Genomic DNA, 25,164 nt, shown 5'->3' on the forward strand with positions numbered 1-25,164 from the left:
GGTAGGACTGAGACGAGTAGGTCCTTGTGGCATTTACTACACTGGCCATATAAAGTAGCGCAAATTCGGTGTAGGATTCGTGGTGGGAGAGAGACTTCGTCGCCGACTACTGGCATTCACCCCGGTGGATGAACATCTAGCCACAATCCACGTCAGGCGAAGTTCTTCAATATAACTCTGATTTGCGCCCACGCCCTGAAACCAAAGCTGCCTTCTATGAGCGCTTGGAGTACACCTATGAGAGCTGAACCCGCCACGAAGTCAAAGGCATGCTTGGTCAGAGTGGACAAAGAAGGTATCTTTGACACACAGGTTGGTAAATTCAGTCTCCATTATGAAATATCCCCAAATGTGTTGAAACTGATCAACTTTCCCTGGGCCCGAAATATTTTTGTCGGTAGTACAGAATACCAGCATTGAAAAATTCATCAAGCTACCTGTGTTTTATCAAGATATCTTAGCTCTCGCCGGAATCCAACTCGTCTTGTCAACCAGATAATTTATATACATATCTAGTTATATCTATATGGGTGTGTTCAAAAAATATCGCGAATTTTGTGTTTTTTTCAAAAATTATTTATTTATTCATGAATATCTATTTTGTCCCCTTCAAAGTAATCCCCATGAGATATTATACACTTGTGCCAACGGTTTTTCCAATCTTCGAAGCACTTCAAAAAATCATTTTTTTTATCTTCTTCAGCTCCTCCTTCGATGCCGTCTTTATCTCGTCAAGAGAAGCGTAACATCGTCCTTTCATGGGCCTCTTCAGTTTAGGGAACAAGAAAAAGCCACACGGGGCCAGTTCTGGGGAATACGGTGGCTGCGGCATTATTAATACTTTTTGAACACATCTTGTACTCTAAATATCTATTAGGCCCATAAAACTATTATACTCTGTTGCAACATGTTGCGAGAGTATAAAAATATTTATATCATACAAACATATAATATAACAATGTGTGCAAGTGAAAATTCAATAAAAGGGATGACACATATGCATGTGCGCCGTTTTTACTGTTACTACGTGAAAACTAATATTACAGAGCTCATTATAATGACCCAATCAAACTAAAAAAAGAATAAAAGGAACAACAAGCGTCTGTCATAGGCGTTGAGCGGACTAATTGCGTAAAAATTTAGGCAAAAAAAAAACAGAAAATTATAAAATTGATCGCACACATCAGATAAGTTAAGAGCTCAGCGGGTATTTTTAACTTCAAATATATTGTAAGAGAAATCCTATGCATATTCAGAGAAGAAAGATTTTTCAGGCAATTAATCTACCTATTTATTAATCCATGTGTGAATGTGGCCTTCTTAGCACAAATAATCTAAGCTAATTCTAATATCTACATTTAAATAAAAGAAGCTTGCTTTAATGACGGTCGTCTGCTCCTGTATGTGAATGATCTGAGGTTTTCGAAGCATCTAACGACATCTAATGAAGTATCCCTGTAACAACAGATTTCAAAATACGTATGCTGCGGTCTTTTAAAACTTACTTTATTTATGTAGGTCTTCTGCTGATTGTACCAATAAATACAGATTCTGTGGCTGATGAATGTACGTACTTTTTATATTTCGGGATTTGGTAACTCTAGTGTTGCAATATTCCCCCAAAAGCTCCGTCGTGATCGAGATGGTCCTCTCCATGCCGTTCGATACTAAACAAGATTTCAGATAAGGGGACGCCCTATCAAGCGACTTTTTCAATCTTCTGCTGGAGAAAATAATTCGAGCTGCACAACTGAATCGAGTAGGTACAATCTTTTATAAGAGTATAGAGAAAAGGTTCAATAGGAGAGGAGCATACCATCTCAGTCCATACCGACGGGTCCAAAATGGACTGCGGAGTAGGCACGGGGGTATTCTCCGCTGATCTAGGCATATCTCTCTCTATACGTCTACCGAACTCGGCTAGCATCTTCCAAGCAGAAGTACTAGGCATAGAAAAAGCCTGCGAAGTTCTATTAGAAAACCACGGGAATATACATAAAGCAACTATATTTACGGATAGCCAGGCGGCCCTCCTGGCATTGTCTTCACCCATGACAAATTCCAGAATAGTTCACAACTGCAAGAGAGCACTAAGCTCAATAAAAGACAAGCTCCAACTAAACTTGATCTGGGTTCCCGGCCACAGGAACATTTTCGGTAACGAAAAAGCAGACGAGTTGGCAAAGGCAGGAGCTTTCCTCAATGAATCCGAGGCGGAGATAATACCAAGCCCGCTAGGATCGATCAAAGGAGAGATCAATAGACAATTTCAACAAATTGCAAACAACAGGTGGAAAAACATTACAAAATGCGTCATAACTAAACAATTATGGCCAACATATGACAGGAAAAGAACCAACGACTTATTAAATAGGTCAAGAAAAAGTATTTATAGAGTAACAGCTACCACAACAGGGCACTGGCCATTTGGGGAACACGCGTCCGAAATGGGTATGTCCTACAACGACATCTGCCGTGGCTGCGGAGTAGCAGGGAACAAGGAAACAATCTGTGAATGCCCAGCTTTAGTACAGATCCGACATAAAACACTCGGAATCCACCAAGCACCAAACCTTGAATGGATTTCCACCAAAAGCATATCGGACATAGGTAGTTTCATCGAAACCTCAAAATAGTTTGAGAGAGAAGGTGAAACGTAATAGCAAATACAGGAGGTTCTACGAATAGTGTATCAAAATGGCACATTAAGTGCTGATTGAGCCCAATAGGGCTGCACCCCTACCTACCTACCTAACTACAGTTACTGGCGCACGCTGATGATATTGATATCATTAGTCTTAACATCCGCGCCGTTAGTTCTGCTTTCTGCAGACTGGATAAGGAAGCAAAGAAAATGGGTCAATTGGTAAACGAGGGCAAGATAAAACACAGGAGATAGTCATCAAACAAACGTCTCTGCTGACAGTCACAACTTCGAAGTCGTAGATAATTTTGTGTCTCTCGGAACTAGTATTAAAACCAACAATAATGTTAGCCTCGAAATCCAACTGCGTAGGCAATTGAGAATTAAAGTCATCTCTCGACGAATAAAGACCGAATTCTGCAAGTCACTCATCATCCTCATTCTGCTTAAAGGTGCGGAGTCATGGACGATGTCAACATCTGATGAGTCGACGCTACGAGTTTTCGAGGGAAAGGTTCTGCGGAAGATTTATGGTCCTTTGCGCATTGGCAACAACAAATATCGCGTTCGATGAAAACGCTCCAGATCTGAAGGTATTCGACGCAATACCCGCTGGGAGAAGCAGAGGAAGAGGGAGACCTCCACTCCGTTGGAAAAACCAGGCAGGACTTGGTTTCACTTGGAATCTACAATTGGTGCCAAACAGCGGAAAGGAAGAACGACTGAGGCTCTGTTCTATACTCGGCTATAACCGCGTAGGAGGTAACTACACCAATAAAGAAGAAGAATTATATCATTGTTGCAGGTTTTTAGTCCGATTTATTGTAGAATCTATAAGTTATGTTCTATTTCCGACATCAATCGCATCGTATGTGCTTCATTTTATTAAAATTCAATTTCTGACAATGTTCCTAAGATTTAAAGTCTTTACGCTTATGAATTTATAATTTTTTCCCATCCGATTTTATAATTGATGACTTTTAAATAAGCTCATACAAAAAAAGAATTTTCCACACAAACAAGTCAGGGTCTATGTTGGTAGGATTGTATGTTTGTCTTGGGTTTCTTGGAAAAAGTATATGGTTTAGAGTAAATAATTTTCGTTTTGATTACTCTATAAGAGCCACTTATCAGGTGCGCATCCCGTTCATGAAACACACACACATATACACAGTCACAGGTATTTGCATACGCAATAAAGTCTGCGGTGTTTATTTTGGCAGCAAAGACTGATCAAAGGAAAGAAATTGTATATATTTACACTCTATAAGTACCTAGGCACGCATAATTGTGGGTGTATACAAATACTTTCGGCGGCACCTGGCCTAGGTCCGGGCTGGCGACTTTTTTCTTTCACTGCCAGAAGCATACTCGTATACGTGTGTATGTACATATATACATACGTAAATACATGCTCATGTATACCTGATTGTTTTTTAATTGTGGGCAGATAGGAGGAACTTTATGGTGGGATGATTTTCCAGCTCGCCATTGGCTCAGCATTGGCATTTCATATGTGACAGCCTCTGTAGCAGTGGAAGCGCACTTGCCTCGTGTTGACCTTCAATTATTTTGGGGAACAACCCAAAAATATGTAGCAAAAAAATTGTTGGAACTTTTAGCGTGGCAGTAACAACAGTTAATAAGCAAATGTGATAGTGAGAGACTAGCAGTACGCACTTGAACAATGCAGCATACTTACGATATTCAACCTTGTTGGTTGTGGTTTCACTATTAGATTACAATCATGACAATAACAAAATCGATTCATGCAGAGTTAGGTCGCTAAAAATGCAGCACCTCCCTTGATACAAGCAGATTAAATTCCGGTAAAAAAGTGATCTTCACGCTCGACATATCCAAAAAAGACTCCTGTGCTTCTGTCCTTATGGTGATGATCCTGTTTAAACAGCTAGTTTCCTGCCCCTCTCTCTTAGATAACCTTGATTAGTATACCTAACTGACTTTCTTGCCTAACATACTAGAACAAAGAAGCCTTATGTGGCCACCCCATCTAAGTGGCACGTTTCCTAAACCTTTCGTTAGATATCATCGATCACTATACCAAACAGAGCAGGGCCGGACAAGGTTACGGGAAAAGATCCATATATGCCTAACTAAAGCGTGAGAGGCCAGTGGAGTACCGACCCGTTTCCAATCTGATGGAACTGCTGTTAGGACGACCTCTCTAGTAAGCTCATAAGCTTTGCAGGTGCCAGCGATTTCGCTGTGACCAAGCACCCAAGGCAGTTGGATAACAGAATAGCTTGATTCTACTGATAAAAAGGTCAAACACTCCTTGATTAGTCTTGAGCGTCAAAGAACCGCTCAAAGAAATGAAAATATAGCCGCCGTTCAGGCAAGTGTTGCTGAAGACCACAATTTGTCGATTCCAAGACGTTCTCAAAGATTGGGACTGTCACAAACCAGTCGGATTTTGAGAATGGATTTGAGCTCTCAGAGGCATAACATTGTTCTCGCTCAAGAACTGAGGTCATTGAAAATTATTCTGGCTTAAAGTGGAAGTGTCTTGGACACTATCGAATACACTCATATGAGGTGAGGTTGCATTCTTGTTGGACGTCATTTGCCTAAGCTATTTGGAAGAAAGCACTTTCTTCTCTATTGTCCAGCTTTTGCCAGACTGGCGAAATTTCTGTGATTAGAGCCGCCGCACTTTATGCCGCTACAACTACAATATGAGTAGCTTTTTCATGACAGAAATACACTCAGCGACTTCGTAATGCCTTCCGAGAGACTATAGCCAAAAAAAGCATTTCCATTTATTTTTACTTTCTGCTACATAACGGACCTATATAATCAATCATAAATACATACTACTATGAGCAAAAAGTAAGACTTTGTTCATAATCTTACAATTCTTAATTTATTCTTCTTCCTCGAAACAGTTGTCAAAGTAATTTTTCGGAATAGCCGGAGCGATAAATTTGACGAAAAATTGACGAAGAATCAATACAGTATGCCACGATGCATTATCGGGATGCAAAAACCAACAGTTGACGGCCCAGGATTTATTCCTCTTTTTACGAATAACTTCACGTAATCTACGCATAAGACTCAAATACTTGTACAAGTAGTATTCTTTGTTGACAGTTCCACTGGACGGAGTGCACCACACCTCGATAATCGAAAAAAAACTGTCAGCATAACTTTGAATTTTGACCTGCTTTGACGTGTTTTTTCGGTTCACTTTCGCCACAATATTCAGCCGATTAATTATTTCTTTCCGGGTTGTAAGCATAGATCCAAGACTCATCTCCAGTAATAACACATTTCGTGGCATCGTTGTTTAACAGAGGCTAACGCGCCGCTGTTATTCGAAAAAAATGTGGCGTTTTGGAACCAATCGTACTTTCACCTTTCACAGGCCCAAATGATCTCTTAAAATGGTTTTCACTGACCCTTCGCATATTAAAACGATGCCAGTAAGAGCTCTGACTGTTAACAGTCGATTCCCGAGCACCAATTCTTTTATTTTATTGACGTATTGATCATCAGTTCATGTTGATGATCGTTCTCAGCGTGGTTCGTCGTCAACGCGTTCTCGAATGCGCTTTATGTACTTCAGAAAGACAAACCTGTTTTAAATACTAATGATTGTTTTGATCTGACATTTGACACATATGTCACTGTTTGGGTTTTCGCGCGAAATTTAAATTTTTAAAAAAGTTAGAGTCTTACTATTTTTAGCCCACAGTAGTATACTTTCACCGTATGATTCCTACAATTTAGAAATGTGAGAGATAAAGACATCGACATTGAAATTCCAAAGGTTTCAGCTCTGATAGTGTGATTGTGAAAATTTTCTGTTGCCAGGGGAAAGCCAAAAACACCAAAGACCAAAATAATCGAAAATCCGAAAGTCAGATATGAAAATACTGAAGCCATTCAGTTATATTCAAAAATATAACAGAAGAGATGACTTGTATTCAATAATGACTTGTAGAATAAGCAGAGAAATCGTAAAAAAATATTTCGAAATACCAAACTAATTGCAAATTACCGACACTTATCATTTCCGTTTCCGTTTTTCGTACGAACAGACACGGACATTTATAGCTCAAAATACACTATAGTTGTATGTATGGATGTGTGAGGGTGTGTACAAATAGCGCGCGTGGTGGCATCTCAAAGTTATTGAGCGAATAATAAGCTCATAAATATGAAAATGCAGCCTTTTTGGCAGGTGGTTTCAAAAATGCTGCTTTTATGATATTTTGCTGAAACTATGTGTACATACATATACACCTATTGTTCAATGAATGTAGGTGTACATATATGCAAGTATGTATGTGTATGTTTTCAAAGAAGATATTTTAAAGTAGAACGTTCAACCTTCCCGGTGATAGGCGGTGATCTGCAATTCTTAACAGTTGGCTGAGTAAAATTTCCCAAATGTTAATGTGCTAGCTTTAGCAAATGCACGTGTGCGGGCAGATGCCAATGTTGAGAAACGAGTGTGCAACATGCAACTGGCAACCTCTGTAACTGTAAATCGCGCAATTTGTTTATTTATTTGTTTTTGTTATTGTTTCTGTTTTTGCTTTGCGAAAATTTATTCGTTCGGACGGACACTTTTGGCCGGCTGAGCAAACGCATCAAATGGGCAACTAACCACAGCACACACACCTACATACATACATACACACGTATGTATTTGGGTGCAAACAGATGATGACGACCCTGAATCGGTGATGCTGGCCACATTTGCGTCTATGAAGGTGGCTTCAGGCACCCACACACACACATACACACATTTTTATAATGTATTTGTAACAATTGACTAAAATACTACAATGGCGATAGTCGTAATAATAATAACAACAGCAACAACAACAACACGAACAATTTAATCGTATCGAGCTGAATCGAATGTTTACAAACATTTTTGTGAATTTGTTGTTTCTAAGCATTCGAGCATCGGCAATGTTGTATGAAAATGTGGCAAGTGAAAATTTCGCATTGTTTGGCGGTGCTTTGAAGCTCACTTGATAGTCACAATACATTCAGTCGATCAGAAGCGAAACGGCACTCAGGTAGAGCGCGAGAAAAAAGCCCCATACTAATAAATTGTGAATTAAACTAATAAGAAGCTGCAAGATTTACTTTGTATTTGAAAAAAAAAAATATTGAAATGAAAAAAAAAAATTAATAAAATACAATGAAATTATTAACTAAAATATAAAAATAATTAAAAAAATGGAAATTTGATAAAATAAAATGTTTAACAACATATAAATATTAAATAAATAAAAATATTAAGTTAATACGTGTTTGGAGTATATATTTGGAAATTGAAGCAAAATAATTTTAAAACTTTTTATAAAATTAATAATTAATTAAAATAACTGCCGATTTAAAGAAATATATATATGTATGTATGTATATCTAAAGCAAAAAAAAGTTGGAATTTTAATTAAAAAATATATAAAATAAAATTAAATGTCACATAATTATCCAAAAAATTTAATTTGAAAGTTAATTTAATAAAATTAAAAAAAAAAAATCGGAATAAATAGAAAAAAAAAATTATATCTAATATATTATTAAAAATAAAATAGGACAGTAAGACTAAAATATGTCAAAAAATTAGCTGACAACATAAATAAAAAATTACATACATATCTTTATTACAGAAAAGATATAAATTATTAAAAAAATATATATAATATATCAAGACATGAGACAATATCATAAAAGTTATGCGTCTTTTGAATTTCAAAACGGTAACAAAGAAATTAAATAATTAATTTTTTTTAAATATCAAAAGCAAAAAATAAAAAAAAATAAAAAAATTAAAATTATTATAAAATTATTAAAAAAAATTTTTGGTTTAATTAATACATTATTAACTTTTATTAAAAACTAATAGAAATGGTTTAAAAATATTATAATTAAATAAAAAAATATTGAAATATTAATAAATAAATAAAAATAAATAAATAAGTTATTACAAAACAATTTTTTATTAAAACAAAAATAAATCTAATGTTAGTGAATATCATAGAAGCAGAAATAAGCTTATTAATTTTGAAAAAAAATAAATAATTTTTCGACACATTCAAAAAAATAACTTTACTTAACAATAATTTGAAGCTTTTTAAAGTATAAATATATTTGTAGAAAAAAATAAAAGAATTAATAAAAAAAAATAAATAGATGCATATAATTTTCTAAAAAATATATGATAATAATTAGATATAATTTATAAAATAAAAAATTAAATAAATAAAAATTTTTAATTAGAAAACCACGAATAAAATTTAAGAAAATTTGAAAAGAATTAAAAAAAAATAAAAATATATAAATAAATGTTTATAATAATAATTAAAAATAGTTTATAAAATAAAAAATGAAATAAATATAAATTTCTAATTAGAAAACCACGAATAAAATTTAAGAAAATTTGAAAAGAATTAAAAAAAAATAAAAATAATTAAATGAATGTATATAATAATAATTAAAAATAGTTTATAAAATGAAAAATTAAATGAATGTTATTCTTTTCAGAAGAGCAACAAACGATTTAAGAAAATTATAAAAGAATTTTAATAATTAAAAATAATTTATAAAAATAAAATTAAATATACATAAATTTTTTAAATACAATACTATTATAAATAAATTTAACGAAATTATAAAAGAGTTTTCCAAAAAAAATAAAACAAATATGAATTAAAATAAATAAATAGATGCATTTAATAAGAATTGAAAATCGTTTATAAAATATAAAATTAAATAAATGTAAATTTTTAAATAGAAAACTAACAATAAAATTAAAGAAAATTATAAACGAATTTTCTAAAAATAAAAAAATAAAAATCAAAAATTAATAAAATTAAAACTAAATAATTGAAGCATTTAATAATAATAAATAAGAAAATATAAAATTAAATAAATATAAATTTTTAAATAGAAAACTAACAATAAAATTTAAGAAAATATAAAAAAAATTCTAAAAAATAAAAATCAAAAATCAATAAAATTAAAACTAAATAATTGATGCATTTAATAATAATTAATAATAAAATATAAATAAATAAATAAAATTTTTTATTGGGAACCAACAATAAAATTAAAAAAAATCAAAAGAATTTTCTAAAAAAAAAAATCAATAAAAAATAAATAATTAGATAATTAAAAATAATTTATTAAATTTAATAAATATAAATTCTTAATTAAAAAATCATCTATAAAAATTTAAGTAATTATAAAAAAATAAATAATTAGATAATTAAAAATAGTTTATAAAAAATAAAATTTAAAAAAAAAATTTATTTGAAACCAACAATAAAATTTAAAAAAATTATAAAAGAATTTTCTAAAAAAAAACGAAAATAAAAACAAAAATCTATAAAATTTTTTGTGATATGCATGCTAAATACATTAAAAAATAAAAGAAATTAAAAAAAGAAAAACAATAAAAAAAATACGAAAAACTATTTTTTTCAGTAACGCAGCTTTTAAGTGTGAAAATACATAAAAAAAAATAAATATATATATTTTTTTTATTTCAAGTGTTAAAATAGTTTTCTAAATATTTTTTTTTGCATTTCATTGTAACTATTCCAGATTGTGTGTGATATAAAAAACCACCGACAAAACACAAAAAAAATGTCATACTCCTGGGATAACCGTGTAGACTTTGTTGTACGGTATATGTATGGTAAGTGTACAAAGGAAAAGATTTATAAAATAGTTAATAATAAACAAATGACACATAAATAAACAGGCAAAGTAAATTTGTAAGAATTTTAGACACTTCACTGCAAAGCGTACATCAGCAGTATGTTTAATAAAATATATGTATGTATGTATATACACCTACATACATATATAGATATGCAGACATGTAAATTAATAGACTGCACATCTGCTGTACCTCATAATCCTTCATTAGCAGCAACTATTTACTATAGCGTAATTAAGTATGCGCATATGTTCAGCAACAAAAAACAAAACTCGAAAATCACAAAAAAAAACAAAACCGTTTGAATAGTTTAACCCCACACCTGTAACAATGCACAATTTACATTCGAACCGAATTGGCGAAAATTTATGTGCTGATATAAATATTGTTTTGAAATTAATGTGTTTCGTTAATGTAAGCAGTTTTCGCCAAAAGTTTTCAACGAAATTTTATATGTATGTATGTATATCACTACGCACATGCTAGCACCTACTCTCCTATCGACCGCATATACACACTTACATGCATACATATGTTTGTTTGATGTTAGTTTGTATATGTCTGTCTGTGAGGAAGTAGTAAATACTAAGTAGTATATAACTTTGCAGCGAAATTTAGTGAACCGCGCCATGCTTCCTCTTCTTCTTCTTGTTTTACGACCAATACAGATTTTATTTACTTCGACTACACTTTGTTACTAAAGGCAAAGACATCAAATAAACAAAGTCTAAAAAATATATTCGCTGAAATCTGCATACCTGAGATACCTGAGAAAAACTTGAAAACTCATTGTTTGCTTGTGGTAGATATCAATTCGAAACTTACTCCGAGGAACCGAAGAGAGGAAAGAAGAGTAACGGTGACTTATAAGACATTAGTCACATGCCATACATGCTTTGTTCTTGTTTTTCAATAGATAATTTTGAGGAATTTTGCCATGTTGAGGTCCGCATAAGAATCTGGGTCCGATTCTTGACTGACTCTATTGAAACATAAAGCTTTAAGCAGTTCTCTTCCAAGTGATGGATTGTGTTGAGCAAGCTCATGCCATAAATGCACTCAGTGGTTCGTGTTAACATCAGCCGACGGCAATTGAAATATTGTAAAATTGAAAATATGTAAAATTTTTGTCCGGTAAACTTTACTCCCTTCTGTTTCTTCTTTACTGGCGTAGACACCGCCTACGAGCTTATAGCCGAATTTACAACAGAGCGCCAGTCTTTCTTTTCACTGTTTGATGCTAAGTGGTGATTCTAAGTGTAGCCAGTTCCTTCTCCACCTGGACTTTCCAACGGAGTGCAGGCCTTCCTTTTCCTCTGCTTCCTCCGGCGGGTACTGCGTCAAATACTTTCAGTGTTGAAGTGCTTTCGTCTATTCCGACGGCATGACCCAGCCAATATAAAATTTACTCCCTACATCGGACAAAACATAAACGAGTATTCTCTTATTAATTTCAATGAATCACCGAAGAAATCCAGTAATTTAAAAATTTCGTTGGTCGTTTGAAGCCTTAGGAAGATCGAACGCAACAGTGCGATAAAACTGGACCCGAAAAGAGGCTACATATGATATTAAGAGCCAATTAGTTTCTTAGTTGTGACTAAACTAAGTAGGGAATTGTAAATCATTTCATGTACAGGGTGACCCAAAATGTTCATTGAAAATTTAATTGGTTGGATGAGGTGTTAAATGTGAGCGTAGGTAGATCAATACGTATACAATGATGTCAAACAGCGGCGGTAATATGAGTTTTTTCTAGTAAAAATATATCCATTATTAAAGATTCTTTTTACCATAGTTGGAATTATCCGATTTAGGTCAAATATGCACCTTTTATTCGATAAATTTCTATTTTGAACTTTATTTACTTACTTCATAATTGAACTCTTATAGAAACCATGTTGGCAAATACCATGTTGGCAAATAGCTAGGATAGTCGACTTTCAAAAGCTTCTGTTGATACGATTTTTTATCATAAAAATCATTCGCTTTACACGGAAATAGATAGTTTACTCGGTGCCGATGCCGCTCCAGTTATAACCGCGTAAGTGGTGTCTATGATAATAAAAAAGAAGGTCCTGACTATAAGCTGGATACAGAAGAACCTAACCTAACCATCCTAACCAAGCGCCTAGAGCTTCTCACGACTCACAACACGGAACACAATTATTCTGCTATTGGCCTAAGCTGGCCGCCTCTGGGCGATTTTTTTCTTTAGACAGTCCAATGCTTGACAGTGCAGGTCCGATATACATATTTATAGATTTAAGGATACTTAGTAAAGCTTCTGGGTTAATGTTTATGATGTGTTTTCTCACCGGCGCTGCTAGCGTACGCCGATGACATCAATATCATTGGCCTCAACACCCGCGCCGTTAGTTCTGCTTTCTCCAGAATGGATGAGGAAACGAAGCAAACTAGGCTCCTATGTCACTGTTGACGTTGTGTTTAACGTGGGTACCTGCTGACGACAGCCTTACCCCACGGCGCTCAAAAGCACAGCGGATCAAATCAATGCGTTGATCAGCGTCCTGAAACACTGGACACACTAACCACCTTGATCGGGATGTCATTGTTGTCAGTCATAACTTCGAAATCGTAGAAAATTTCGTCTATCTTGGAACTAGTATCAACATCAACAATAATGTCAGCCTCGAAATCCAAGGCAGAATAACACTTGCCAACAGGTGCTACTTCGGACTGAGTAGGCAATTGAGAAGTGAAGAAAAACCAAACTCTACAAGTCACTCATTATTCCCGTCCTGCTATATGGTACGGCATGGACAATGACAACATCTGATGAGTAGACGTTACAAGTTTTCGACAGAAAAGTTCTTCGAAAGATTTATGGTCTTTTGCGCATTGGCCACGGCGAATACCGTAGTCGATGGAACGATGAGCTATACGAGATATACGACGACATTGACATAGTTCAGCAAATTAAAAGACAGCGGCTACGCTGGCTAGGTCATGTAGTCTGAAAGGATGAAAATACTACAGCTCTGAAAGTATTCGACGCAGTAGCCGCCGGGGAAAGCAGAGGAAGAGGAAGATCTTCACAGAAGCTTGGAAGGACCAAGTGGAGAAGAACCTGTCTTTGCTTGGAATTTCCAATTCGCGCCACATAGCAAAAAGGAGAAGCTACTGGCACGCTGTTGTTAACTCAGCTATAACCCCGTAAACGTTGTCTACGCCAGTAAAGAAGAAGATAAGTGATTAGCGAGACAAACTGAGTCTTGTTTTTAAGATACCGATCTAAAATTTTTCATATTTCCTTGTATCTCCAAGAAGCTGCTTATTTGTCGGAACCGCTGACATCGGTTCACTTATATAGTTTCATATAGTTGTCATACAAACAGACCCATAAAAATCAAGATAAATATCTTCACAAAAGATGCTTTATTTCTTCTCATTAGTCAGTATAAGTGCTTCCACTTCAAACCCAATAGAAAATCATTCCAATTAAGTAAGGAAGAGCTAAGTCCGGGTATAACCAAACAATTCATGCTATTGCAACTTGCAAGGACTAAAGCCAGGTGCATAAGGCCTGTTAATTATATGGGGTCTAGGCAGGCTTTTACCCGATTTTACTTATTCTAAGCACAAATGCACACTCCTATTTTAGTTTCATATCAATTTTTATTCAAGTTACTTCTTGAACGAGCGGACGGACAGACAAACAGTCACGCAGGTTTGAATTTTTCTCGTCAACCTGATAACCATATATCTATATACTAGCTTAGTTTTAGGTGATACATACAACCGTTAGGTGAACAAAACTATTATACTCAGTAACAACATGTTACAAGAGTGTAAAAATACCCATCTACCGTTATGTTTACAAAATTTGCCAAAATCAATATTTAAGAAAAAAAAAATATTAAACTGAATATGAGATATTTAGTAATCATAAATTTATTTACTCAAAAATATTAAATTTTCTTTCACTTTCAATAAGTATAATATTTACTTTTCTATATACCCTATACATGTAAGTATGCAAGTGTGTGCGCATAGATGTGTTTGTGTGTGAATATAAATTTATAGTAGCTGCAAAAATTCACAAGTTGTTAAACGCACCCAGCAATTCGCACACAAACAAGCAAAACATATCTAACTAAACACATACGCAACCACATATACATATGTACTTACGTATAAGCGTGTGTGTCTGCGCCCAAGTGCAAGAATTCGGTTGACTAAGATTTTTTATGCACCGGGAAATTGATAAATACAACTTATGTTATACATTTAAAATTAATTTAATTAAAAGTAATAGAGCATATAAATTTCTGGGCGTGCAGTTGTTTTAGCTTTTTCTGTGCTCGGTCTGTTCTACAAATACATTTTGGCGGGCGAAAGCTTTTGCAACGCACACACACACACGCTTATTTCACTTAAGTGCTTAGCTGAGTATTTGTTTGGTTGTGTGCGTGCAATTACAGTACCCAGATCTGCTGATAGTAACTGTACACGAATAGACAAACGCTCAACAATTTTCCTATTCACTGTGCAATAGCGTGAGTGTTGCAGAGACGCTATTTATAAATGCTGCAGACATTCTACCAGCAAGGACCAAGCAACTACGAAGTGTTATATAGAATTACATACATACATATACGAGTATATTTTCTGTGAAATATTCGATTTTTATATTTTAGGGGTGATATATGTACGCTGCAGTTACTATATAATTATTTTAAATATTATTTGTATATTATTAAGAAGAACCAGCTGAGAACGAATGTGAGCTCCCTGTTTTTATAAAGGAAAAACACCGCAAGTTCAAATTTAATGGCGAATGTTTACTATCATCTAAAAGGACATTCTTTGGCAATTATTTTTTGAAGATTATCTCTTTCAAATATTGGCCGCGGCTACGTCTCAGATGGTCCATCCGTTGAGTCTAACTTTCGAAGACTCGTTCGAGCATTTCGATTTGTAACGAGATGTTTTGCTCCAAGACTTCAATAGAAGCGGAATTGTCCGCATAGACTTTAGTCTTTACATATTGCCAAAGGCAAGAGTGTAACGGTGTGATAACTCATGACTTTATAAAAGTAGATAACACGTAGGACTCCTAAAGTTAGGGATTTTTCCAACAAAAGCTTGCTCAAATCGCAGAGTTCATTAAATGCACATACCATCTGATCATATTTGACTCGGTCGGAAAAAGTTGAACTACAATTTTGCATAAAATTGTGTATTTCCAATGAAATCACGGGTACGGAATCATAAAAACGTTGGAGAAAATCTAATTTATCATGAACACAAGTATCTACATATTTGAGAAGAACAAAGCACTCCATTCTTTGCAAAAATAACGTTGAGTAGAGATCGCAAGAGATCTTGATAACGTGCCTGAGGACTCTACTTTCAAACGGATAATTACTGGTGACGTGGGTTTATAAATATGACGTCGAAACTGTTCAAAAAACTGGCGCATGGCGCTGCCAAAGTACGGCAAGTCGAAAAAACCGCATCACAGTCGGTAAAAATCAAGGTGATGCTGATCGTTTTCCTTGATTAATGTGATGTAGTTCGCCATGAATTCATTCAACAGAGTCCAACTGAAACAATTAAAAAATCTAACATAATTGGGACTGGCCGGGTAGAGTTAATGGATGGATATGTTTATAACGGCTATTTTGAAATTTGTACACAAAAACATATGGTACATACCTGTACTATACTTCGTAGAAACTGATGTAAATGTATAAGTATTTATAACTGATAAATGCTTAAGGGGTTATAACCCCAAAGAAGGCCGATAAAAGCGAATTTTCCTCATTATTTGTTAAGAAAACTTTTAAATATATAGTTCCAAAAATTTGTACACATAGCAACTACAGCTGATCTCCGGGAACTTCTCTCAATACAGACGTTTTGCGGTAATCACTATATCTCTGAACTGAATCCTCTGAAATTAAAAAAGAACGTACAGTTTCGTTAAAGTAATGTTAAAACTAGTAATTAATAGGAGGAATAAGAAAAGAATTTTTTTGACAAAATGGCGGTTATAAAAAAATCGATTTTCGACCAAAATTTCGACCTTAAATTGTTCATTAAAAAAAAATAGTTATCGGTGAGGAAAAATCTCCGACTAATTATTAAAAAATATATTTAAGAAGCTCGTGTTAAAATTTGAGACTAATCGGTTTAGCTGTTTTCGGGTAATGTTTACGATACGAAATTGTCTGTGTGCATTCTTTAATATACAGGTATTTACATTAAGAAAATAAAATAAAAATTGTTTTTAAGAATCTAATTGTATATAACCCCTTAATCACTCCCACTTTCTTTCTTACATTCTAGATATCGACAACAATGGCTATCTGGATCAAAATGACTTCCAGTGCATGGCTGTACGAGCATGCGTTGTGGAGGGCAAAGGCGACTGCAGTGCTGCCCGCATTGCAGAATATCAAAAACTTATGAAGAACTTGTGGGATGAAATCTCAGAAATTGCTGATGATGACAAAGTAAATAAACGCCATAAATATTTCATTTGTTTACAGATTTAATTCACATTATTTATTTAATGTCTTTTTGCTGTAGGACGGTAAAATTTCAAATGCCGAATTCAAAGAAGCCGTACGAAAAACTTGCGTTGGCAAGAAATACGACGAATTCCCCCAGGTAAGCGTTTTCAGTGATATATGAATACGTATAAAGATCCAAAACAGAAAATAACTTATTATTAATATTGAGAAATACAGGTAATGATCGAAGAACTAGAAAAGATTGAAGTTCTTTATTGCGGAAATTTTTAGACTTTAGATTGGCTTGAAAATTGAATTTATTATCGAAAATCGTATTCTTTCGATCGTGGCCTAACAAATATTTCTTAGAAGAAATCTTAAAAAATAATTCACAGCACTTTCTGCTTAAAATGTAATTAATTATTAAAAACAAATATTTAAATTTCTTTCTTCTCTGCTACAGGCAATGAGGGCATTTATTGAAGCCAATTTCAAAATCCTAGACATCAATAGTGACGGTATTGTGGGTGTTGAGGAATACCGTTATAACTGCATTACCAGAATAGCTATCGATGATGTTGCACCAATCGATAAAGCATTCGAGACTCTATTAAATGTAAGTAATTCAAAAAATAGCCTAATTTAATTAAAATTAATTTGTTTTAATTAATATCTTAAAGAATTATTTTTAATTAAATAAAAATAAAAAAATATTTAGTGTAAAAAATTAATCACTTTTTTTATAAATTCATAAATTAATATTTTTTAATTGAATTAAATTTTTAGTAAATTATTTTTAATATACCTTTTTTACTTTTAATTATCATTAATTTCTTAATGCATTATTTTTAATTAACAACTTCTAATAATTGGCATAATTTTATACTGTAAAAAAGGTAATTTAATTAAAATTATTTATTGTAAAAAATCAATTAAATAAAAATATATTTTTAATTAAATACATTTTTAGCAATGTACACTTATATTGTTTTAAATTATATGAATAAATTATTTTTAAAATAGTTTTCGAACAACTAATTTTTAGTAAAAAAATTTTATCTACAAGTATACTCTTATTAATTATAATAGAAAAAAATATATAAATAAAAATATTTTTTTTAATGAAATTAACAGTTATAATTAAAAAAATTTATATTTTTAATTTTTTGATTAATTTTTAACTTAAAATATACGTTTATAATGTTGAAATTTAAAATATTTTAAATATTTTTTTTTTAAGTTTTGATTAAAATATTCCTAATAAATATAATGTAATAAATAAATTTAATTAAAACTACTTGTTTTTAATTATTTAGCAAGATGCGCTTAAAATGTTTTAAAATCAACTTAGAATACATTATTATTTATAATATATTTATATTATTATTTATAAAATTCGTTTTTGAGTAACTTATTTTTATTTAGTAGTGTACTCTTATAATTTCGAAGTTGAATTTAAATAAAATAAATTTTTTTATAGTTAATTTTGAGCAAATTATTTTTAATTAACTATTTTTATTATTAGTATATTTTAAATAAATTGTTTTTAAAATTAATTTTTTAATAAGTAACTTTTAGTAGTTATTAGTTTAACGTTATATTGTAACAAATTGATATAATTGAAATTTAAAAATTTAAAATAATTTTTTTAATAAATTATTTTTGCTTATAATCTTTTATTTTTATAATTTAAACTCTATATTATTATTTTCTTTGCATTTAAAAACAGGACGATGACAGGAAACGCGGTGGTCTGTCATTGGATCGTTACAAGGAACTGTATGCTCAATTTTTGGGCAACACTGCCGATGACCATCCAGCTGTCAACTTGTTCGGGCCTTTATAAATACACAAATAAAAAAACAAGCAAAATTTTTAACTAAATAAAATAAATATATATTTTTTTGATTGTCTTCGCTGTTGTTCAACTATTGTCATTTAAGTGTCATTCATAATCACTTTTACATTATAACTAATTAATTAACTATGGCAAAAAAGTGAATTTACGTTATGTACCCACGCACACCGAAAAGTATGTAGAATCGTTAAAAATACATAAAAACAAAACAATATACATATATACATAGATTATTGTTAATGGAAAGCAATAAAAAACAAAATCTACCTTTTTTGCTCTCCCACAAAATGAAAAAAAACAAAAAAACAATCTTGACATATGTCTCTCTCTCTTAATCTTAAAAAAAAAAAAACAAAACGAACATAATAATGAAATAAAATATTTAAGGACTTTCTATACAGAATATACATTTATGAAGTTATGAAAAAAAGAAAGAATATTTAACACAAAGAAAGTATATAAATAAATATAACATATATACACATATGTATATGTATAATACATATATATAAATATTTTAACATTATTAGCACACAATTACTATATATTTTACGTAAAACTTATTAAATGTTTGTATCAATAACGGCACACACTTCAAAAGGCAAGTGTAAAAAACTATCAATTTTAAGTACACACTTTAACAAATTATGATGTTCCTTTATTTTATACAATAAAATATATAAATATCTTCGGATCAAGGCAATTGTGTTTTAATATTGTAATAATAATGGGGAACCGGCATTTTTGTCTAAAAGAAGCCCAGAGTTCTTTAAGGATCTCAAGCGAGTATTTTTTTCAGGTTTCATCCGGGGAGAAGGCCGGAATCTCTGCCGAACTTAAAGACATTGTGTTTTTAGTGCCGGCGGAGATCACGGGCAACTCACAAAATACTAAATTTTTATCTTAAAAAATTTTTACTGTGTATAATTAAAATATGCACAACTATACCCTTACATTTTGTTTATCGTAGTTTTTGTTTTGGTTTCTAATACGTTAGCGTATGACAGTTATTAACATGCCGCCATTTTGTAAAGAGTCGGTTTGAGTTAAGTTAGGTTATAAACACCAATGAAAATTCTGCACTGTTTAATACACTTATGCATGATTAAATAAACAAAATTTAACTTAATAATATATTGGGCTAATATTTCAATTCGATTGATATACAGATTAAAACTAACATTTTGCAGCGCAGATAACATGAACTCTTGAATGAGGGCTGCCGTGGGAAATTTTTTTTTGTATGTATCAATACAGCATGATCTAATTATTTATACACATGCACTTATCCATCATATATTTTTACCGGTAATTTGTAGCCACATAAGAGATTAAGTTGATTTATTCAATTATTGATTTAAATTTTAATAATTTCCGCACAAGCGGAAGAAACACAATATCAAATCGACTTCCGCCGCTAAATTTTTCACATTCAAAAGTGTTGCCGGCATCTCATTCTCTTCCCTAATTCACAAAGTTACCGGACATCTCAATCAATTGTTTTTCCTACCCAACCGTTTCTGCTTTTCGCTTTACATAAATTTGTCAGATGTGGCAACATTTACGGACTTTCATCATCGCCTAAATTTACAATATTTTTGTACATATACAGTGTTTCCCATATTTTAACAATCAAAATTGCTTCGCCATTTAAAAGATTTCTGGGCGGCTGCATTGGTCATTTAGCAATATTTCATAAGCAGTTGCGAGGAGTATAATGGATACGGAACCTTTGGATCCCATGGATATATTGGCCTACACTACTGAGGAATTGCAAGGGCGTTTTCGCCGTGCCAAAGATGGCACAGAGAAAGCTAAAGTCTTTGCTGATTTCCTATGTCGTTGGGATGCAGACGCTGCACTGGCACCTGTGAAAAATATGAAGATCGAATTTCAAGCAGGTTTTTCATTAATTGTTTGACCATCTTTTATGTGAATACTATTGCTTAAAATATTCGCAGATCTCGATTGGTTCAATGTTACACGGCCATTGCCTTTGAAGTCACTACATGGCAAGCTAGTTGTGCTCGACTTCTTTACATACTGTTGCATCAATTGTATGCACATTTTGCCAGAGTTGCATGCGCTCGAAGAACTCTATCCACCGGAAAGTGGTCTTGTTGTGATTGGTGTGCATAGTCCCAAATTCGAAAATGAAAAGGATGGTGCGAACATACTCTCTGCGGTACAACGTTACGGTATTACACACCCCATCGTGAACGATGCGAAGATGACGTTATGGCGTGCAATTGGCATACGTTGCTGGCCATCCCTACTGGTGCTGAGTCCCAGCGGTGCGCCAATGTTGCTACTAATGGGTGAAGGACATGGCGCTTTTCTACAAAGCTTTACCGAGCAGGCGTTACGTCATTACAAAGCAAAGGGTGAAATTGATAACTCTGCGTTACCGCTCAAATTGTCCACCGATGCGGTGCCAGCATCAAACCTACGTTTTCCGGCAAAAATTGCGCGTAGCGAGAATGGACAATTTGCTGTTGCTGATGCCGGCAATCATCGTGTTTTAATTTTTGATAACGCTGGTGTAGTGCGTCAACGCATAGGAGGCAGTACGGCTGGTTTCGTTGATGGTGATTTTGCGACGGCACGTTTTAACTCACCACAAGGTCTGGATTTTCTGGATGATGACGTTTTAATTGTCGCCGATACAGAAAATCATGCTTTACGCCAAATAACATTGAGTGCGCGTCGTGTCGAAACCCTCGCCGGTACGGGACAACAGGGAAGTGATCGTGTAGGCGGTAAATTGGGTCCGTTACAAGCCATCTCATCGCCTTGGGACATAGCTGCGTTTCGTATGCGCGACATGGATATGTCATTCCATTTAGATGAACGTAATGTACCTGAAAAAGCGATTGTTTTAGTGGCTATGGCTGGCACTCACCAAATTTGGGGTTACTTTCCGGAAGGTATCATTTGGTGGAAATACCGGCAGTTAGATCCACGTGCATGTGTAGCAATTATCGGTAATGGCATGGAGGAGAATCGCAATAATTCATATCCACAAAATGCCGCATTCGCACAACCCTCTGGCTTAGCTTTGGGCAAAAATTTTCTCTACATTGCGGACAGTGAGAGTTCCAGCATACGTAAAGTGTCGATGGTGGATGGCAAAGTAATGCCGGTTGTGGGCGGTGACCGTAATCCATTAGTAAGTGTAAATATTTAATTAATCTATATTTTATATTTATTTCCCATTTGCATTTTAGAATTTATTTGCATTCGGTGACATTGATGGCAAACAGTATAATGCAAAGTTACAGCATCCTCTTGCTGTCACCTATAACAGTGCAACTGATAAAATATTTGTCGCCGACACCTACAATCACAAAATCAAAGTGATAGACACCGCCACAAGTTGTATAGAAACACTGTTGATTAAGGACGAAAGTGGCGCGCCATTACAATTCAATGAACCTGCGGGCTTGTGTTTCGACGCCAGCGGCCAATTGCTTTACATCGCTGACACCAATAATCACCGCATACAATTGGTGGATATGAAGACACTTAACGCGAAAACCTTCAAACTAGACTTCAATGCAATTGCGGCTGCCACAAGTGACACGGAAACGGATTCAGCATTCAGCAGCGGCTTGCAACTGCTTAAAAACGTGCCATTGCGCACCTGTGTACAATTGAAGTTGCATGTAAATATCAAGTTAACTAACGAACTGAAGTTCACTGAGGCGGCACCACAACGTTGGACACTAAAAAGTGCTACACCGGGTTTGAAAGCCTCAGCGACTTCAGGCCAAATAACTAATGGTATAATGAATTTGCAATTTGATCGCAATGCCGCTTTGCTGCCGGCGGAGGAAGAGGTTAAGTTGGATTTAGCGCTCAGCTTGTGTGATGCCAAAAGTTGTCTTATGAAGCGTTTTGCTTTAGTGCTGAAAGATAGCAACGTTGATGCCGACAAGCCAATTGATAAAGCGTGTGTACTCGATGAAAACATAAATATTAATATTACGCCAAATGAGATTGTTATTAGTTAGTGAAGTTTAAGCATAAACTTGTTTACTTTTGTTGTACAGTTTATAAAGAAATTGTTGTGCATTGTGTTGTTGACTACAAGTCAACAATTTTTTTAAATTCGCGGATATGTTGTAAAGTGACCAATTTTGTAAAAATCCAATATCAACACTACAAAGAACTTGAGACGGCTTTTATAATTGCAAATAAAATGTGTACTTAAAAGGAGTAAGTGTGCGGAGTGTAATTTTTTGCAACAGCAAATGCGAATTACGACAGCCACCACAAAAAAAAATATGTCACGTACTTCAGATAATTGTTATCATATGATAAACACTATTCATATCAATGAGACATTTCCTGTTGGCAGATTTGTTATAAGATTTTTAAGAATTTTTTCATTAATCAGACAAAATATGTTAGGTGGATTTAGGCATTTGGCAAGCAAATGTTTTTACAGCTGTATTTACAACAACAATAATGATTTTTACAAACGCCATAATAAAAAGTAAGTAATATAGTATCATTTGAAAGTTGTTTAAAAAATACATAGACTTCATTTTGTGCTTACTTCATAAATGCTTTATAAATACATATATATATAAATTTTTAGCTTAATTTAAAAATTTCATGCGGTAAAATATTCAAAATGATAAGTATTAAAAATGCATTTGTTACGGGCTACACGCAAGTGGATGACTTGTTGTTCATATGTGCTGCGTTGCTTGTTTCATACATCTTTCGCCATTTGGCAAATGTCCAATGTTCATTCTATGTAACGCAATATTCTTTGACTTTCTGTGGATCGCCAATTATTCGGCATACTTCACCCAACAAGTCTTTTAAAATGGATGGCTGACGATTTTGAGCACCATCCAGTGTGATAGTGGGTATAAAACTAACTGGCGGTCGCAGTGCATGTGTGGCGTCGCCGTTAAGTTTTAGCAATTCTCCGGCATGATCACTGCTAAAGCATTTTTGTATGAGATCAGTGTCTTCAACGCTATGTTGGCGGGCACACTGTAAGGAAATGTTACATAAATTAAAAAAATAATGACAAAAAAGCTTTGTAAATATATAAAAAATTGCGTTGGCACACAATATATTCCGTAAACAAAATAAAAATATACATATGTATATGCATCTTTTGTGCTCAGACGATTGCAAATAAGTAACAGTAACTGGTGTGAAGTGTTAGCGTGTGAATATCATTCATTCATTGTTTTGTTTTACATGAATATAATTGCACGCTTTCTTACCATATAAACATGCAAAGTACTTTATTGCACCTGTACTTACAAAGCTATAAGTGCCGGGTGACAAAAGTTAAATGGAAATTGTAAGATCTTTACAAATATAGTTGGATAATTTTATTTAGTTACCTTAAGCATAGCCTCCTTAGGATTTCGATTATCACGTATCATACATGCAACCATATTGAGGCGAGTTTGTGGATTTTCAACGGCCTCAATCACACAGGCATGGTACATGTTACCCTCGCATTCGACATTGCCATGTTGGCATTCAAAACGATAACCACCATCGGGATTGATAAAAGTTTGTGCCTTGCCATAGGGTATCAATTCTATATCCATAAGTGGTGCAGCTTGTCTAAATGCCGGCAGTAATTCTTTGATTATGAAATGCTTTGAATCACCACATAATGCTTCATAGTACACCGACACCAACACGGGCGCGCCTGCAGAACGTTTGGGCTCTGGTGGTGGCTATTAGTTTAATGAGGCGGAAATAAATTGCACATTTTATATGATTTAATACGTTTTATTATTATTCCAATATATTCATATGTACTTACAGCCAGTACGGCACCATGGAAGAGCACATAACGGACAAAAAGGAAGACGAGCACAAGTGTAAACACAATTATCAAACGTTTATGCGCTGCGGATACCATTATTAGTTATCGATGTGCCTATTCCAACTATATCAGCGTTATTAATTAAATACTTAAAATATTTGTTTCATTCGGCTTTTTGTGATTTTATTGTTAGATAAACATTTTCACATAAGATAAGCTAATAATATAACGCTAAGTAATGGTATTAGTTTTGTACGATAAGACTAGAAAGAAATTTACAATTTCCGACGGTCACTCTTAACGGACACGTTGCGAGCGTAATTGAATGCACAACTTTTACTTTTTTGTTTAAAATTGCAGTGTTACCCGAAAAACAACAAGTTTACAAATGTAAGCAAATTGTAATGCAATAGTAAATCGGCAAACAGCTGAGATGGCGCTTTGCGAATTCGCCGCAACCCTGCCACATGTGTATGCCACGATATTACAATGACCCGTTACGCGATTTAAATAAATTGCATTTTTACAACAATTTCGAGTTTTATCTGAAACAAAAATTAAATTTTTTCAAATAATAGATAATAAATAAATAGCTGTTATTGATTCATATTGTTCATTAATAGCTCATTGGTGAAAGAGTCTGTTCAGCGTTTAATTCAC

The 25,164-nt window shown here is 33.6% G+C and overlaps 3 protein-coding genes across 3 annotated transcripts; 2 read left to right on the forward strand and 1 right to left on the reverse strand.

Moving 5' to 3' along the window:
• Positions 1 to 7,640: 7,640 nt before the first annotated feature.
• Positions 7,641 to 19,393, forward strand: LOC105233590 (sarcoplasmic calcium-binding protein, alpha-B and -A chains). Its single transcript, XM_049446693.1, has 6 exons — positions 7,641 to 7,701; positions 10,238 to 10,331; positions 16,671 to 16,837; positions 16,914 to 16,994; positions 17,301 to 17,453; positions 18,567 to 19,393. Exons 2-6 carry the CDS (start codon positions 10,280 to 10,282, stop codon positions 18,681 to 18,683), a joined length of 570 nt encoding a protein of 189 aa, XP_049302650.1. The 5' UTR covers positions 7,641 to 7,701; positions 10,238 to 10,279; the 3' UTR covers positions 18,684 to 19,393.
• Positions 19,394 to 20,232: 839 nt separating this feature from the next.
• Positions 20,233 to 22,917, forward strand: LOC105233591 (NHL repeat-containing protein 2). Its single transcript, XM_011215709.4, has 3 exons — positions 20,233 to 20,596; positions 20,657 to 21,864; positions 21,923 to 22,917. The coding sequence occupies exons 1-3, from the start codon at positions 20,413 to 20,415 to the stop codon at positions 22,706 to 22,708; spliced, it is 2,178 nt and encodes a 725-aa protein (XP_011214011.2). The 5' UTR covers positions 20,233 to 20,412; the 3' UTR covers positions 22,709 to 22,917.
• A 187-nt stretch (positions 22,918 to 23,104) lies between these two features.
• Positions 23,105 to 24,889, reverse strand: LOC105233592 (gamma-interferon-inducible lysosomal thiol reductase). Its single transcript, XM_011215711.4, has 3 exons — positions 24,502 to 24,889; positions 24,068 to 24,412; positions 23,105 to 23,705 (listed from the first exon to the last, which is right to left on the reverse strand). Exons 1-3 carry the CDS (start codon positions 24,598 to 24,600, stop codon positions 23,457 to 23,459), a joined length of 693 nt encoding a protein of 230 aa, XP_011214013.1. The 5' UTR covers positions 24,601 to 24,889; the 3' UTR covers positions 23,105 to 23,456.
• Between the last annotated feature and the right edge of the window lie 275 nt (positions 24,890 to 25,164).

The sequence above is a fragment of the Bactrocera dorsalis genome, chromosome 1 (genome assembly GCF_023373825.1).
Source record: "Bactrocera dorsalis isolate Fly_Bdor chromosome 1, ASM2337382v1, whole genome shotgun sequence".
In the NCBI taxonomy this organism is placed as follows: Eukaryota; Metazoa; Arthropoda; class Insecta; order Diptera; family Tephritidae; genus Bactrocera; species Bactrocera dorsalis.

Excerpts from the sequence above, each read along its gene's own strand:
- LOC105233590 (XM_049446693.1), top strand. The coding sequence starts at position 10,280 with ATGTCATACTCCTGGGATAACCGTGTAGACTTTGTTGTACGGTATATG. Across the intron at positions 16,838-16,913 it reads AAATTGCTGATGATGACAAA|GACGGTAAAATTTCAAATGC; the intron begins GTAAATAAACGC and ends TTTTTGCTGTAG. Across the intron at positions 17,454-18,566 it reads CATTCGAGACTCTATTAAAT|GACGATGACAGGAAACGCGG; the intron begins GTAAGTAATTCA and ends ATTTAAAAACAG.
- LOC105233591 (XM_011215709.4), top strand. The coding sequence starts at position 20,413 with ATGGATACGGAACCTTTGGATCCCATGGATATATTGGCCTACACTACT. Across the intron at positions 20,597-20,656 it reads GAAGATCGAATTTCAAGCAG|ATCTCGATTGGTTCAATGTT; the intron begins GTTTTTCATTAA and ends AAATATTCGCAG. Across the intron at positions 21,865-21,922 it reads GCGGTGACCGTAATCCATTA|AATTTATTTGCATTCGGTGA; the intron begins GTAAGTGTAAAT and ends TTTGCATTTTAG.
- LOC105233592 (XM_011215711.4), bottom strand. The coding sequence starts at position 24,600 with ATGGTATCCGCAGCGCATAAACGTTTGATAATTGTGTTTACACTTGTG. Across the intron at positions 24,413-24,501 it reads TCCATGGTGCCGTACTGGCT|CCACCACCAGAGCCCAAACG; the intron begins GTAAGTACATAT and ends TTAAACTAATAG. Across the intron at positions 23,706-24,067 it reads CTAAGGAGGCTATGCTTAAG|TGTGCCCGCCAACATAGCGT; the intron begins GTAACTAAATAA and ends ATTTCCTTACAG.